At 48.9% G+C, this 17,942-nt stretch overlaps 1 protein-coding gene across 1 annotated transcript in view; it reads right to left on the bottom strand.

The window, feature by feature from the left end:
- The window catches only part of Dnaaf5 (dynein axonemal assembly factor 5), a 34,928-nt gene that overhangs the window by 6,281 nt on the left and 10,705 nt on the right, over positions 1-17,942 (bottom strand). Inside the window, exons 5-10 of the mRNA XM_005080000.4 lie at positions 17,007-17,239; positions 15,564-15,776; positions 12,966-13,109; positions 9,707-9,875; positions 5,901-6,048; positions 3,424-3,574 (exon numbers count right to left, since the gene is read on the bottom strand). Of these exons, the coding sequence (XP_005080057.1) occupies positions 3,424-3,574; positions 5,901-6,048; positions 9,707-9,875; positions 12,966-13,109; positions 15,564-15,776; positions 17,007-17,239 (1,058 nt within the window). The remainder of the gene's footprint in view (positions 1-3,423; positions 3,575-5,900; positions 6,049-9,706; positions 9,876-12,965; positions 13,110-15,563; positions 15,777-17,006; positions 17,240-17,942) is intronic.

The raw sequence follows: 17,942 nt of genomic DNA, 5'->3' as shown, positions 1-17,942 counted from the left end.
GGCTTGTCCTGAATCACCATCCTGAACTGAAACCTGAAGGGAACCTGGAGGCAGGCGCTAATACATGGAGGTCATGGAGGAAGACTGCTTACTGGCTCGCTCTACCTGCTTTCCTACAGAATCCAGGACCAGCAGCCCAGGGTATTCCAAACTATAGTGGGCTGACCCTCCCATACCAATCACAGATTTAAAAAATGCCTCCCAGGCTTGCCTGCTAACAGCCAAATCTCATGAAAGCATTTTCTCAGTTGTGGTTTCCCTCTTGAGAACCTTAGCTTGTGTTAAGATGACATAAAACTAGCCAGGACAGATACTCAGAAGTTGGCTTCTGTCATGAACACACACACACAGACATATACATACATACATACACACACACAGCTAAAACAAAAGAACCCTTTGCCCTACTAAAGTACAATGTGAAGTGGCAGTTCTTGAAGGGGAGCCGTGGAGAGACGAGGCAGGAGATGATGGGAGCTGCAGGGTGTGACAGGGAATTTTGTTTTGTTTTCAAAGTAGGAAAAGCTGGGCAAAGTGGCAGCAGCCCTGTCAAATCCTAGCTAGCACTGGAAGCCGAGGCAGAAGATTCATAGTTCAAAGTCTGCTTCGGCTATAGAGGAAGTTCAAATCCAGCTGAGGAATCTTAGACCATGTCCCAAAATTAAAAAGTAAAAGCAGGGTTAGGAGCATAAATTAGCCACAGAGCACTTGCTTAAAACCCCCCAGTAAGGGGTTGGGGTGTGACTCCATGGTAGAGCACCTGCCTAGAATCCCCCAGTGGTGGTGGTGGTGGTTGGGGGTGTGTGACTCAGCTTTAGAACATTTGCCTAGCATGTAATAGGGGACAGGTCTGGGAGATAGAAATACACTTAGATGCACACAGAAGGTTTTATAGGACAAGAGAATGGGGGAGGCATGAGTCAGTGAAAGGAAGCTAATGGGTCTGTAAACAGCCTGGGTGGTAAACAGCTCCTGTGGTCACTGGGAAGGCATTACCTTTACTAAGGAGGTGAAAGGGATGGGGAGGGTATATGTATGCGAGATGAGCTGCAGGCCTCTCCTCTGGGGTCCCAGCTGAAGAAGGAAGGCACCCCCAGGGACAGGCAGTGTAGCAGCAGGCTCTGGAGTGAGGACCTGGTGGCAGTAATGACTGTGCTGCCACCTAGTGGATCTGCGGGGGGCAGTCATGCTTCTGGGCCACTTTCTAGGTAAGCAGGAGGGTCCCTGGAAATGGACCTTTTCACAGTGAAATAAAGGCAAATAAATAAAGAGAGCAGGCCGAGGGATAATGGCGGGGACTGACTGGCTAGGGCACCCCGTGTGGAAGTGGAAGAAGCAGGCCAGAGTCCCCTGGGGAGGGCATCCATGGCAGGAGGGGTGGGATCACAGGACAAAGTGGTTTTGCCTGCAGCTTTTGTTTTTTCGAGACCTGGCACTCACTTTGTGGACCAAGCTGGCCTCGAACTCACATAGATCCACCTGCCTCTGCCTCCTGAGTGCTGGGATTAATGGCGTGCACCACCAACGCCTGGCATTGTCTGCAGTTTTAATTGTTCCTTTGCTGATGTAGGATCAGAAAAACTTCATCCTCTAAGAGCCAGTGTTCTCTAGTCCAGATCTTGACTCTGAATTTTAGATCATCTTAACCATTTCTGTTTTAATTTGGCCAGATGAAGTTCTCAAACTCTACCTACCCATATGGAGTGCAGCATGTGAGAATGAGATAACTTTCTGCTGCCAGCAGGTGGCGTTCGCACACTGTGAGCGGCTGACAGAGAGGCCTGTCAGTTCTGGGATTGCAAAGGCACATTTCTTGGGCAGAAGCAGAAGCAGAAGCAGAAGCATCTGTTCTCTATAGTTCCATAGTCTTCTGATTCACTTCACTAGTCACACTAACAGCAGGGCAGGTCTGGCCTGCCACCCCCAGCTATTTTGTCTGTGTTGCTAGAAACTGACAGGGACACCCCCAATCCTAAGCTTGTAATTTTGTGAAGATAATTCAATAGAACTGACTTAGAAGAAAACCACTGAACCAGTATCAGATGGAGAACTTGCTTTGGCACCAATCTTTAATAATACATGCTACACAATACATGATACATTATGTGTTCAGTTGTAGCAGCCATAATAAATGTGTACATGTACTTATGGAGGCTAGGAATCAACACCAGGCATTTTCCACTATCACTCTCCATCTCTCTCCCCCAACCCCTCCCCCACCCTGTGTGTGTGTGTGTGTGTGTGTGTGTGTGTGTGTGTGTCTGCTTGTCTGTATGTGTACCACGTGCACGCCTTCAGAGTCCAGAAGAAGGTGTCAGATCCCCAGAGTTCGAGACGGTTGTGAATCACCAGACATGGGTGCTAGAAATCCAACTTTGGTCTCCTTAAGAGCAGAAGGGCTCTGAAACACTGAACCATCTCTCGAGCCTCTACTGTTTATATTGACACAGGATCACAGGATCTCTCACTAAAACCAGAGCTCACCAACTGGCATTGACTGGCTGTCAGTGAGCTCTAGGGTCTGTCTCTGCTCTTCTAGTGCCAGGGTTACGGACCCATGAGACGCCTGTTTTTGTTTTTAATATTTTATTTATTTATTATTAAGTATATGGTGTTCTGCCTACACGCCAGAAGAGAGTACCAGATCTCGTTACAGATGGTTGTGAACCATCATGTGATTGCTGGGAATTGAACTCAGAACCTCTGGAAGAGCAGCTAGTGCTCTTAACCTCTGAGCCATCTCTCCAGCCCGCCTGTTTTTTTTGTTTTGTTTTTTTAAACATGGATGCTGGAGATCCAAACTCAGGTGCTCATGATGGCATGTCATTTCCTTAGCCCTGACTCTAAAGCTGCCTAAGTGTTAACCATGTAAATTATATAACAATGCTCGGCACACGGACATGTCCAGCTCCCAGTGTGTCAGACATGGTGCTGAGGCTTTCCTTGGAAAATCCCATTATTCTTCATGCTAGCCATTAAGAGTAAAAGGAATATTTTAGACAGATAACCAGAGTATAGAGAAATAAGTGGAGGGTCACGACTCAAACCCAGGTTGTAAGTCTGAGATCTGTTGCTAACCCCCAACATCAGCACTGTCCAATACAATAGCCACAAGCCACGTGTTGGGAGCACCAAGTCATGGCCAGTCAGAGTCACATCACAATTCAATGCAGCTGTAAAGTACACTTGATTTTGAAGACCCTGGACAAAACAAGCAATCGGAAATGTCTCCAGATCTTTGTAAGATCAACTCCCAGCTGAAAATGGTTTTTCATTGAAACCTAGGCCCTGCCTCGAGCTGGTCCCCCAGGTCTCAGCCTCCTTTAGAGTTTTCCCCACTGCTACTTTAAAGACACAGCTCGGCACAGTCTCATGGCGCCTGATGGACAAACAACTGAGATGGATGGCCATAGCCATTCTTACCTGCTTGGCCAATAGGACGTCACTGCTGGTGAGTGCCCACAGACAGGATATGGCAGCCGTCCGGATGGCTGCAGCCGTCCTCCCTGCATGCCACTGCAGGTTGGGGGCCAGGATGTCATTCACTACCATCTCCAAGTAGCCATGGAACTGTCTGGAACAAGAGGGTCAAGTGAGGAAGGACACACGGACTACTCTGAAGGACACAGAACTAGACTGATGTTTAGGGAGGCCAGGTGAGCGGCACATGAGAAGACCCAAGGCCAAAGAGCACCAACTTAAGTTAACTAGGATGGTCTTGCTTGTACACAATCAACCAAGGTTGTCCCAGTTAGGCATTCTATTGCTGTGAAGAGACACCATGACCATGGCAACTCTTATAAAGGAAAATCTTTCATTGTGGTGGTGGCTTACAGTTTCAGAGGTTTAGTCCATCATTATCATGGCAGGGAGCATGGTGGCCTGCAGGCAGACATGGCTAGCTATGTCTTGATCGGAAGGCAACAGGAAGTAGACTGTGACATTGAGCAAAGCTTGAGCAAAAGAGACCTCAAAGCCTGCCTCCAAAGTGACACACTTCCTTCAACAAGACTACACCTCCCACCTACCTCACCCCCTATGAGCTTATGGGGACCAATTTGTTGCTGGAGTTTCTTGTTCTGCCTCCTGCTGTCCCTTCAGCCCCAAAGAAACACACAGACGCTATTAATCATTCAACTGTTGGCCAATGGCTAGGGCTTCTTATTGGCTAGCTTTGTCTTAATCTATGTATTTCTACATGGCCTTCCCTAGGTAGGGAACTCTAACCCCTAGCAGGGGCTTGCATTGCCAGATTGAACCCTGCCTAAATAACCTTTTACTCTATCATTTTGTAAATTGCAAGTCAAAACCAAATGATATTCATGCTGACTAGTTTTGTGTCAACTTGATACAAACTAGAGTCAGCTGAGAGAAAGGGACCACGATTGAAAAACTGCCTCCATAAGGTCTGGCTGTAGGCAAACCTGTAAGGCATTTTCTTAATTAGTGGTTGATGGGGGAGGACCCAGCCTATTGTGTGTGGTGCCATCCCTGGGCTGGTGGTCCTGGGTGCTATTAGAAAGCAGGCTGAGAAAGCCATGAGGTGCAAGCCGGTAAGCAGCACCCTCTATGGCCTCTGCAGCAGCTCCTACCTCCAGGTTCCTGATATGACTTCCCTCAGTGATTGATGAATTGTTACCTTAAAGTGTAAGCGGAATAAATTTCTCCTCAAATTTCTTTTGGTCATGGTGTTTCATCATGGCAATAGAAATCTAAGACAATGTCCTTTTCAAACCATTCCTACCCAAACAGTAGCAATTTTCTCAGTAACTTATCTGCATAATTGGATTCTCCAGACTTACTTCATCGCCTTTGGGAACCTGGCCCAAACCTGGCAGCTGTGCTTGTGGGTCAGGGGCGGCTGTTGTTCCTCAGTACACTGGGCTGCATGTGGAGAGGGCCACAGCCCAGTGGCAGCCCAGGCTGCCACGCACTCACTTAATCCTGTGTATATGCCTGCTCAGTGGCCTGCTGCCAAGATGCTCATTAATACCTTTTTATGGTCCCTTTTCAGCCCTGAGGTTTTTGCAGATAGCAGGAAATAGAATTTCCTGCAGTGTGAGAGGCTGGCAGTCAGCCCCACACTACGAGTGCATTTGAAGGGGAAAGGTTAGAATGACCAAGTCACAAGAACTTCATAGAGTTGCTGACCACACTTTGTGATATTAGGTTTGTTTGGGGGAGATGGGAGCAGTGTCTCCACCTCTACCCGGGGCCAAAGTGCTCAGGTCTGCATGTTCAAGATCCAAGGCTGCCATGGGTGGTAAGGCTTGGGAGGTCCCAGCATGGCTTTAATCTTATATTCTGCCCAACGAATGAAGGCAGTATTTTTAAGCCCCCCCCCCCAATGTGTGTGTGGTCTTCTTCCAGAGCAGTTCTGACTTTCTATATCCTCCACCACACTCCCAGGATGAGCTTCTGGACGTGGGTTGCTCCCCACTCACCCAGAGCCTGTTCTTTGCTAAGCTCTTTGTTCGACTTTTCCTTTACTTCAAAGCCATAAAATTGGAGGCTCTTAGGCTGCAATGCTGCCTCTGAGATAACAGAAAGCGACCCCTAAGCCTTCACCATCAATGCTAATTCAGTCAGGTCTGAAAGGTACCAAAAGGCTTTTAAACCAGAACAGCCGATACAGAAGCCATTAATAGTTAATGTGCCCTAAAACTTTCTCACTCAATGGAATTTTAATGACTCCCCTACAGTGACTTTGATTTACTGTCTGTGTCTCTGTGGTGCACTCACCAAGCCCACTGTTTACCTAGCAGGGAGGATGCTATGGATACAGACCACCAAGAAGCTTGCACCTTAGCCCTTGGGGGCCCTGCCCAGGGCAGCATGGGAAGACGGGGGACCCATCCAACACTCATGTGAGCTCTACATAGTCCTGAGGACTGACCTACCCCTGAGAGTCGACAGTGTCCTTAGGCCTCAGCAGCATCGTGGACAGGATGGAGAAGAGCTTCAGGCGCATGTGCGGGTCTGTGGTGGGCTGGAGACAGGTCCTGAGGGTGGGAATCACGTGTTGTAATGCTTCTCCCACAGCTGGACCTGGAAAAAAGAGGGAGGGGGCTGCAGCAAGCTGCTGGCTTGCCGGGCTTCTCTGATTTGCCCTGCAAGCCACAGTGCTGTGGCTCCTGCTCCTGCCATGCCGCTCTCCCAATTGCTGAGGACACAATTAACCCCAGAATCCCCTCATCATGTGACCAAGACACAAACCTGGCTTTTCTTTGCAACCTCCAAATTCTTTCTTTTTGGTTTTGGTTTTCCAAGACAGGGTTACTCTGTGTAACATCCCTAGCTGTTTTTAAGACAGGGTCTCACCATCTCCTGAAACTCATTACCAGGCTGGCCTCAAACTCAGAGATCCACCTGCCTCTGCCTCCTAAGTGCTGGGAGAGGTCTTAATGGCTGAGCCATTTGTCTAGCTCTCCTTTTCTTTTGACACAGGATTTTACTCTGCAGCCCAGACTGGCTCTGAACTCGAGACAATACCTTAGCCTGCAGTAGTTCCTTAGTGGACATCCACCTTCTTGTTTTCGGCCAGGGTCTCCCACAGGCCTGGCTGGCCACTGAGTCCAAGGGATTGGCCTGCCTCTATCAATGGATGACACAAGTGTGTGGAAATGCCTTTAATCACACCACTCAGGAGGCAGCGGGGTGAATCCGAGTTTGGGGCCACCTTGGTCTACACAGCAAGTTCCAGTACTGCCAGGGCTACACTGAAAAACCCTTTCTTGAAAATACCAATCAAATCAACAAGAAAATGCCTGGCATTTTTACAAGAGCTTAGGGACAGCCCTTAGCTTGCAAAGTAGGCACTTCAGAGATAGAGCTATCCTCACAGGCCTACGTACCAAACTCCAAAAAACACACCAAAATCAATCTCTCAAAGCACGCCCACCCACCCATCATTTCGTAAGCCTTACGGTATGGAAGAGATAGGACCTGCTTCCTTCACCGCCACCCTTCCCCCAGGTCACAAAGACTTCATGAGGCAACCTCTTACTAGAGGGCTCACTGCCTAGTGATTGGAACTGTACAGCCTCTAGAGTTGGACATACATGGAAGACACGGCAGAACATGCCCCCAAACACTTTCCAGCTGTGCCTTTTGCCCTAACTAGGACTTTGTACTTTAATTTAAACCCAGACACAGTTTGTTAATTCTACACCTGGACAACGAGCCAAGTCACCTAAATCTTCTGCTTCGAGATATGGTTTCTCAAACCCATGTGTCTAGGGTCTGTACCGTGGAAATGGATGGGGGCTAAGGGGGCAGCAGCTTTGTCCACCTGAAGCTGTGTGGGTCTGAGGAAGAGAAGGAAAACAAAAATGGCACAATGCAAAAAGCAGCTGTTGGCTTGATGAGACAAGCAGGATCCCTCCCGCGTGGTGGAGTGCCAGAGGATTGCTCCAAGCAGCACAAGCAAGTGCCAGGGCTTTGCTCAGACTCCGTAACATCAAAGGACAGATGTCTAGAAGCCTGCAGCTGATGAGCCAGCACTCAGAATAAAAACCAAGTGCCCAGGCTGGCGTTTCATTCACAAAGGAAGAGTTGGGATACAGAGGAGAGGGAAGCTGACACTCCCACCTCAACTCCAGTGAGAAGCAAACTGCCTTTCAAGATAAAATCACCCAGTGAGGGGCTGGGGCTACCTCCATGGTTGTAGTATTTGCCCAGCACACTTGGGGCCTAGGATCCAGCAGCACTGAATAAAGTGGGCATGATGGTGGAACCCTGTAATCCCAGCACTTACGAGAGGAGGCAAGAGGATGATTTCAAGGTTCATCCTCAGCTACATAGTAAGTTTGCGGCTAGCTTTGGCTGCAAGAGACCCTGTCTTCTAAACAAAACCAAACCATCCAGAGAAATGTGCTCTGTACCAGTACAGGTCCAGTTTTTCCAGGGATCAAAGACTTGAAGCAGGGCATGGAGCTGCACCCTCAGCTCCTGCTTCTGCCTGTGGTCCTAGCTTTAACCCTGGGTTTATTCTGCCATTGGTCAATGCCAACAAGTGTGCCAGCCAGTGCTCTGGTCTGACACCATCTCCTGTAACAGTGCTGTTATCACCAATGTTGACAGGGATGGGAGGAGCTGTAGCCCTAAGTGAGTCCTTCTTGTACTTCTGGTCTTTATATCTTAGTTAAGTCAAAGCAAAAGACTCCAAAGGCCCCCAGTGTAGGTTTTTATGCCCATACCCCACCTCCCAGGTACCAAGCAGACCCAGGAGCTTAGGGCCTAGGGGGTGGTTGGACATGGTCTCCAGAGGGATCTGGGTCACCCTGAAAGGAGAACTATATTGACTGTGGAAGAGCTGGAGACCATACCAGAACTACAATAATACCTCTACTCACAGCCAAACTGAGGACAAAAGGCCCGCAACTCACCCAGGCCAAGGGTGGAAAGGTTTCTGTGTCTTGAGGGTTGTGGTAGGACCTTCCTATGATATGGACTCACAGGCCCAGAGGCAACCTTAGCACAGCAGGACTTCTCAGGGTATGAGATAGCTTGCTGTATGAGCCCACCATATCTGCTCTCCTATCTTTCCTACCTTCCTTCTTCCCTGGTTTAGTGTTTTGAGACAGGGTTTCTCTGTAGCTTTGGAAGCTGTCCTGGAACTAGCTCTTGTAGACCAGACTGGTCTCAAACTCACAGAGATCTGCCTGCCCCTGCCTCCTGAGTGCTGGGATTAAAGGCGTGTGCCACCACCACCCGGCTCTGCTATCATTTCCTGGTGTGAATGTGCACACATGGAAGCCAGAGTTTGACATCAGGTGTCTTCTTCAAATGTTCTTCACTTCATTTTTCGAGACAGTCTGTCTCGTAGCACCTACAGGTCCGAGTCACCTAGCCTGGCAAGTCCCACAGATCCTCCTGTCTCTGCCTCCCCAGTGCCAGGATTATAGGAGCATGACATTGCACCTGGCTTTTAAGATTTACTTTTATTTTATTGTATGTATGACTATCTTGAATGTCTGTATGTGCACTGTGTGTGTGTGTGTGGTGCCTGCAGAGGCCAGGAGAGGGCACTGGATCACCTGAAACTGGAGTTACAGGCAGTTTTGAGCCACCACGTGGGTGCTGGAAACCAAACATGTCCTCTTCAAGAGCGGCAGGTGCTCTTAACTGCTGAGCCGTCTCTCCAGTGTCACACCTGGCTTTTTATGACTGGCTCTGGAGATTGGACACAAATCCTCGTGCTTGCACTTGACTGTCCTGCAGGTGCCATCTCTGCCTTCTGAACTGTCCATATTCTAAAAAACTGCAGTAAACCACACCTTCTAGCACAAACACAAAAGACACTGTGTTAACTGCCATACTGGGCTGCTGGAGCATGGGAAGGGGGCTATGCCTGTTTTATCTACAGCCTCTCTTCCCCAGAGCTGGGGGCTCAAGTGGGATTTGTGAAGGGAGTTGGACCACTTGGCATTAAAAATGTTAAAAACTAAGGATTAAAAAGCAATGCTTCTCACTTGCACAGAACCTCCATAAGAACTGAAAGGAACGCTGAAGTCTCAGAGCCACATGCCAATGTAGCTGGAGATACTAAATATTACCATAAAACAGAAGTATCTGAAGAATACAAGATGCAAAAGAAGTCGTGTGACCCCAACATGTGGGAGGCTAAGGCAAGAGTAGAACTGCTTTGAGAGCTATGTAGCAAGACCCTGTCACACAAACAAAAACTAGGCTGGCTTGGGCTCACCTGCCTGGGTGAGGACGACAGTGAACTTGAGCAGCTGCACAGAGTGCACTGTCCACTCGCCATGCGAGGCCGTCAGCCTTTCCAGGAGCGCACCCACGTGCTTGCGGTAGAGGTCCTGACTGCTGGGGATGTCCTCCACCTCGGCCAGTGTGTCCATGATCTTCTGAGCCTAGACAAGGGCATACAAAGGTCGAGACCAGTCAAAATTTTAAATTAAAAATACTTTTTTGAGGGTTTTTTTTGAGAAATAATCTTATGTAGTCCATGCTGGCCTCCGACTTAGTACATAGCTAAAGATGACCTCAAATTCCTAGCACTCTGCCTGCCCCTCTACCTTCTGAGTGTGGGAACTGTAGGTGGGTGCCACCACTCAGTTTATGCTGTGTCATACTAGGTAAATACAACTGAGTTCCAGCTCTAGCTCCAGAGGCCGAGTTCTCTTTTCATTGATGTTTATTGATTTACTTGTGGGGAAGAGGGCATGCAAGCCACATGCATGGGAGAAAGTCAGACGATGACTAAAGGAGTCAGTTCTCTTATTCCACCACGTGGACTCCAGGGATAATCCTCAGATCATCAGGCTTGTAGCTTTACTTCTATGAGCCCCCTCACTGGCCCCCTAGAGTCTACTGTTTTGTCTTCTTCCGGAGATATGGTTTCTCTGTGTAGTTCTGGCTATCCCGGAACTCCCTCTGTAGACCAGACTGGCCTCAAATTCAGAGATCTGCCTGCCTCTGCTTCCTGAGTGCTGGGATTAAAAGCAGGCACCACCACCACCTGGCTTTAGAGTCTATTTTTTAAAGGTTAACATTCTTGGAGATTTTCTTGTCACCTGAGGTCTATGATCTAAAGGAACTACCCATTAAACAGAAGCACCTGACCAGGAGGCAAGTCTATATAACAGAAGCCCTCCAAAGAGCAGGCAGCAGGGCTGCAGCAGGCCCACATAGGGGTTGATGCCCTCTCTACAACTTTCATACACAGATTTGCCTTTGTCTGTGCTGTTTGTACAGGAAGTAGTAACAGGCACTAATCCATCCACTCAGGAGCTCAGGGAGTCAGCTGTGTGTGGCACACTCATGTGCGTGTGTGTATGCGTGCTAGCAGAGGCTTGACCACACACGGACAAGGGCAAAGAAGTTTTAAAGACACTGGTGGAGGGGGCAGAGTGGCTCAGTTATTTGCAAGCATGAAGACCTGAATTTTATCTCAAGAACCCACATAAGAAGCCAGCCATGGTGGTGTATGCCTGTAATCTCAGCCATGCAGAGGTAGTGACAGAGGTGAGGTAGGAGTGCTGTCCTTAGACTTGTTGGCCTGGCCTACATGACTGTCGAAACAAAACCAAACAAAAACCAAGGTAGGGCTGGAGAGATGGTTCAACAATCAAGAGCACCTACTATTCTTATAGAGGACTCGAACTTAGTTCCCAGCATTCATGATGGGTGAGGCATACCCACCCATAACTCTAGCTCCAGGGAATTTGAAGCTCTCTTCTGCCCTCAAATACTGCACTCAAGTACACATACATAAATTTAAAAACCCTTTAAAAAAATAAAAGATACAAAGTGGATGGTGCCAGAGGAATGACACTGGCCTCCATGCATATGTGTAGACCTGCATACTTGCATGCACATACACACACATAAAAAGAAAAAAAGGAAATGCTACAGTTTATGGGTCTTGGCATACAGATGGCCGAGGCAGGAGGATCAAGAGTTCAAAGTCAGCCTCAGCTACATAGCAAGACCTTGTTTAAAAAACAAAAACCCATGGCTATAGAGAAATGGCTCAACAGCTAAAAGCATGTACAGCTCTTGCACAGGTCCTGAGCTCAGCACCCACGTAAGGTAGCTCACACCATCTGTTACTATAGTTCTAGGGATTCAATGTTCCTGGCCTTTGAGGGCACTTGTGCTCATACCTCCCCCCTTAGAATAATACAAACAACACCCTCAAACAAAACAACAACAAAAAAAGGGAATTGGGGTTGGGAATGCATGTCAGTGAATAGTGCATACCTAATACAGGCAAGACCCTGGGTCCCATCCCAGAACTACGAAGAATCCTCCATCCTCATACACACACAACGAAACCACCACCCAAATCTCCAAAACTACGAAACCATGGCTGCCCTCACCCTCCTCCATTTAGCTCTCCAACCCCGATCAGATCTCAAGGTACAAACAACCTGCTGGTGGCTCTGCCCACAAAGTTAATGGGCAGCTAAGGAGGGAGGCATCACCACCTCCTGGGATTTAATATACTAGGCAGTCCCTGACATCAGGGGCTTGGGCAGTGGGCTGCATCTCTGTTCCTGACCTGATGGATTCGGCTTCCTTCCTGTGGCCTGCAGGCACATTTCTGCTGGAATTTATAGCTCTTTCAGGGACAAGCTGTCTTTGATGACAAATGACACATACCCTCTGCAAAGGTTGTCTTCAAAGAGAAGAATTCGAATTGAGAAAGTCCCTAACAAAAGAGGGGAAAAGGCTCCTTCAGGAGGGACTCCACAGGACACCCAAGCCTTCTGCAGGCCCATGAAGGTGGCTGAGAGCCTGCTCTGGGCTCACCCTGAAGCAGCAGCATCTGGTCCCATCAGCTCAAGGCCCAAGAGGGATGTTAAAGATGTATATGTCTGTTGATGTATGTGTGTGTCCTTGGGGGTGTATGCCCATGGATGTGTATGTGTCTGTGAGGGTGTATGCACATATGCATGTGGAGACCACTGAGTGTCTACTTAGGTCACTCTCCACTTTATTTTCTGAGACAGGAAGCTTGTCTTCAGAAGTTCAAGGCTAGCCTGGGCTATGCAATAAATCTGTCTCAAAAACAAAACAAAAAATTTTAAAAAGAAAAATTTGAAGCTTAACTACAAGTCAAAGGGACAGAAATAATGCCAAATGCTGGGCTGGGCTGCCATTACCACAAGATGACCACCAGCCTTCTCTACAGATTTTGGCTGCACAGGAATGCTTTGAAGCCTCAAGAGATTTGGGGGGGCAGAGAAAAGTGTTAGGGGCTCAGAGTTCCAATATTAAACAGCCTTCACGCTTAGATAGGGGACAGGTCTGTAGGTGGAGGTGACACTCTCTGAGGCCACCTTGTGCGTGAATCCTTCTAAATGCTCTGAATTCTTTCATCTGTGCTAACTGGACAAGTCTGCCCCAGGTCTGGAAATCAGCCACGCTGGAGAGCGAAAGAAGACATCGACATTTTCTGTGGAAAGACTGTAGCTGCAGGGTGCTGTCAGTCTTACCTTCTTCCAAAGGCCCATGGCACTTGAGACTGCCATTATTGTCACCAGCACCTCCAGGAGCTGCAGGCTGGCAGCACGACAGTCTTCCTGGCACACAGACAGCAGAGCCTGCACACACAGCAGCAGGTGCTCCAGGTAGAGACTCTGGAAGAGACCGTGGGAGTTAGCATCCCTCCCTTCGAAGCCCACTACCAGTGTTGGGGCCACACAAGCGACAAGAGCCAGAGAAGCTGCTGCTGCTGCCCCCACCACCGCCCGCCGCCCCCCTCGGGCTGCCAGGCCCTGACCAGAGCACATTCACCAAGGACATAGTTGGACGAGAAGGGAAGCTACCCAGGGGTTGAGAATACATTTTTGAGAGTCAGGTGGTGGTGGTGCACGCTTTTAATCCCTGCACTTGGAGGAAGAGGCAGGCAGATCTCTGTGAGTTTGAGGACAGTCAGGACTACATGGAGAAACCCTGTCTCAAACCCTGCCCCCCCCAATAATATATTTTGTGAAGTGTTCATGGCTACCTTTTCTTTTTCCTAAGATTTATTTATTATGTATACAATGTTCTATCTGCGTGTATCTCTGCATGCCAGAAGAGGCTGCCAGATCTCATTACAGATGGTTGTGAGCCACCATGTGGTTGCTGGGAATTGAACTCAGGACCTCTGGAAGAGCAGATAGTGCTCTTAACTACTGAGCCATCTCTCCAGCTCAGTTCACGGGTATCTTAAAACTTAAAAATAATGCCACTCCTACTTATTCTGTGCTCTATGGAAACCGTGGAATACACATGGTAGAGGAATGACAATGGACATGAATGAAAAAGAAGCCTGTGGAATTTCAGCCTTCCTAGGTGAGAGTGCAGTCTCTCAGCATTCTGACACATCCTGGATGGCACACCCTGCCCTCTGCCCTAAACTCTCCAGTCCAGAGACTGGGCTGGGTTTCCCTTCCACCAGCTTCTCTGATTCCTATATAAGCCAGCCATTTTGACTATGCTGACCTTTTGGCCCCCTGGCTGTCCCACCCACATCACCTGGTTCAGTCTGTGGCCATGTTCATTCTGGACTCTCCCAGACATCTCTGCCTCTGCTCCCCTTATGTCTATAATAAAAAACCTCAACCTCTTAGGAGCAGGTTTTCTTCATTCATAGGCTAGTTATCCCAGCACCACAGAGGTAGAGGCAGGGAGGTCAGGAATTCAAGGGCAAACTCAGCTACGTTGCAGTTATTTCAACCTGGGTCACATAGGATTTTGTCTCAACAAAACAAGAACAAACAACAACCACCAACCCAAAACAAAACCCCTAAACTTCACATTTAATCAGGAACATATATTGTGTGGAAATGATTGCACTTAGAATACCTACAGAGGAGCCAAGGTTAGGGCTTAGCTTTAAGCTGCCCATACTTGGCTCCTCTGGCTTCAGATGCATTTGCTACAGAACCATGGAGGGTGGCCGGGCGTTGGTGGCGCACGTCTTTAATCCCAGCACTTGGGAGGCAGAGGCAGGCAGATCTCTGTGAGTTTGAGGCCAGCTTGGTCTACAAAGTGAGTTCCGGGACAGCCTCCAAAGCCACAGAGAAACCCTGTCTCGAAAAACCAAAAAAAAAAAAAAAAAAAAAAGAATCATGGAGGGTGATTAGTGGGACCCTGTGAAGAACTCACATGGGTTGTAGGAAGGCAAAAATTCATATCCTTTATCATTCCTCACTATGTTTATTCCACAGGTTCTGTAGGGCAAGAATAATTAAGAATGGCAGTGATAGGCAAATCATAAACATAAATTATAAAACGGGTGGTAGCAGTACACATCTTTAATCCCAGTACTTGGGAGGCAGAGGCAGGCCGAACTCTGTGAATCTACAAAGTGAGTTCCAGGACAGCCAGAATTGTATGGCACTATACCCATGATTCTCTCACTTGGGCAACAGAAATGGCTGGACAGAGCACCAGGGCTGACTTCTATTGGTCAGTGTCCCTCTCTCCAGCCCAGCTTTGCCAGAGCTGAGCCATCTCCAGGTACATCAAGGCCCAAACAGGTTGGCTGGCCAGTGAGCCAAACCTGATATCTTAACAAGAGGATTAGGGTACTTGATATGGGGGTACATGCCTAACATGATCCAACACAGCAATCTCCATTCTGCCCTCAGCAGAAACAACCAGAACATATCCCAGCAGTAATGCCGAGGGCCAGGCTGCTCTGGCTCAGTTAAACGGAACCTGTCTGCCAGGTCACAAGTGGTTACTTCAAACACAAGATTCAAGTGCTGAGTGACAGTGACAGGATGAGTTCTTGGTCACCCCTGAGGGTGTTCTGTTCATACCAATTTTGATGCTGTGTGTAGTCCCTCGTCTCCAGGGTAGACCCAGGACTCCCTCAGACCCATGCCACCTACCCATGACTACCCACAACGGCAAGGCCAGCTGGACTCTCCTGGGAGATGGGTGTGTCCCAAACTATCCCAGTCACTGGCACCTGGGTATTCTGTTGCCCTTGGGCAGGTCACTATCAGCAGTTACAGTGAGAGTGGCCAGTAGGGCTACCTCCTTTCTCCAACACCAGAATGCCCTGCTGCCTACCACACTTCCAGGTACCCACTTACATTCTCAGACCCTTGGCAGATGTGCTCCTGGGCCAGCTCTGTGGCTATGACCTTGAGGTGCGGCTGGAGGGTGTTCTGGGAACATCCCTGGATGACAGATGCAAGGATCAAGAGGCCAGAGGCGGAGGGTGCCTTCTTCAGCATGGCTAAGATCAGTTTCAGAAACACTTCAGGGTTGACGAAGGTGCCAATGAGCTCTGCGGCTCTTACACACTGAAAGGAGGACAGGGAGACACAGAGTTCTGGAAACATGGCTTCGGACAGGGCTCCCACTGGTGCTTGGGCTTGCCATACAGGGCTTCCCACCCGCCAGATGGCATGGTGCACAAGACCTTCCTTTCTTTTAGGGGGAGGACAAAGGCAAATGGGAGCCAGGGCTCTGAAGCAGTGTGTTTGGCTCTCCTGCTTCATCTGACACCGGCAGCCTAAGCTTCTTGGGTAACTGAACAACAAGGACAAGGCCGAGATGCAAAGCCATCAAGCTAAATGTAGGGCACTGCAACATCAGCCCACAGGCCCTCACTGCTGCTTCCACTAACGAAACACTCACAGATGACAATACAGAACTGGGTAGCAGTGAGGGCTGCCCAGGAGGGGCTTGTGTGGCTGGAGGAGTATCATAGGCCTGGCCAGCTCTGTACCTGCATCATGGAGCAAGCAGCCAGGGGCAGCACACAGGGGAAGGCACAGAGCACACGGACACAGCAACCTTCACATGGTACTTCTCACCATTCCCTCCCTCTCCTTGATAAATCTACATTGAGAGATGGAAAGTCACCTTTTCTGCCAACAAAATGGAAGCTCAAGAGTTTTGTGATAAGGCCTGGGAAGGGGGCTCAGTGAATGATGAACACGCTTGTTGTACAAGCCCAAGAATCAGAGTTCAGATCCCAATGTAAAAGGAGGGGAGGGGTGGCAGCTTCCTGCCCCTCACAGTACCCAGAAGACAGACAAAGGGGATCCCTGGGACAAGCTGGCTAGGTAAGACTAGCTGAATTTGTGAGTTTCTGGCTCAGTGAGGGACCTTGTAATCAAGCGGACAGCAACTGATACCCAGTGTCAAATCTGGGCTTCTATAAGCATGCATACAATTGCACATGTGCACACACTGCATAGTCATACATATGCAAACATACAAGAATACACTGCAATCCCCCTGCTGAGTTCTGTGTGGAAATGATTTGAGTGTGCCTAGGCTGAGGAAACCTGTCTCTTAGGCAAACTGACTGCTGACAGTCACCAGAAGCAGAGCACTGCAGGGCCTGGACAAAAGTCCACATGCTGCAAATGACCCGTGTGCTCAAAGGTGTAAGTGTTTGCTCTGATGGCCCTGCCAGGCCAGTGGCTGACAACGGGGGAGGTGGAAGGGCAGGTGGCAGGTGAGCACAGGATTGGTGTGTACAGGGCTGAGCTGTGCCACCTGCAAGATGATGGGACACTCACGCTGCTGACCACGGCCTTCTCCTCGTCAGTACACGCCAGCTGCAGGGTTCTGAGGATGATCTCCAGGTGCTGTGTGATGTGATCCTCTGCGTGCAGCAGCAGCACTGGCAAGAGCTGTGCGGCCTTTACCCGTGTCCCCACCACCCAGTCGGTGATATCACGACACACGGCAGGAAGCACCTTGGAGAGGTTCCTAAAGACCAGCTCTCGGCAGCCCAGGCAAGGACGGCTCTCTGGGGGGGAGAAGATGGGAACACACAAAGACAGCTTAAGTCAAGTTCGGAATGTCCCCTCAAGACAGAAAGGAGGGCTAGGTGTGGCAGCTTGCAACTCTCATCCTGGAGCCTAGGAAGCTGAGACAGTAGGGTTGTTCCAAGTTCTAGACCAGCCTGAGTTACACAGTTCCAGGTTATCCTGGGCTGCGTCAATATATAGTGGGGTTACATCATACCATAGATATTTGCTTGACTTCGAAAAAACACCTGCCTATCTTCTACAGTGCTCATACCACTCAACTTCCCTACAATGGCATGGCTAGCCTTCAAGTGAGCTGAGCTTGTAAGAGTACAGTGGCATCCCCCTGAGGTCTGATTTCCATTTCGCCAATGCCAATGACACTGAGCATCTTCATGGGCTTATATGCTGTTTGTGTTACTATCCTGGGTGATCTTTCCAAATACTGTCTGTTTAAAAGTTCTAAATTGTTTTTCTTATTGAGTTCTGAGAGGTCCTGTATATTCTGGACACAAGTTATAATTATATTTTTTCCACCTTAACACTGTGTGTGTGCATGTGTGTATTGCTGGGGATTGAACTTATCGCCTCACAGGGAACTAGACAGGCACTCTGAGCCACACCTAAGCTCCCCACTGGTAGGATGAATTCTAGTCAAGCTTTACTGCTAAGCCATACCCTGCAGAGTCCATTACTGGTGGA

Source organism: Mesocricetus auratus, unplaced genomic scaffold, assembly GCF_017639785.1.
Source record: "Mesocricetus auratus isolate SY011 unplaced genomic scaffold, BCM_Maur_2.0 Super-Scaffold_100008, whole genome shotgun sequence".
Classification (NCBI taxonomy): Eukaryota; Metazoa; Chordata; class Mammalia; order Rodentia; family Cricetidae; genus Mesocricetus; species Mesocricetus auratus.
This window is presented reverse-complemented; position numbering and strand designations above follow the sequence as displayed.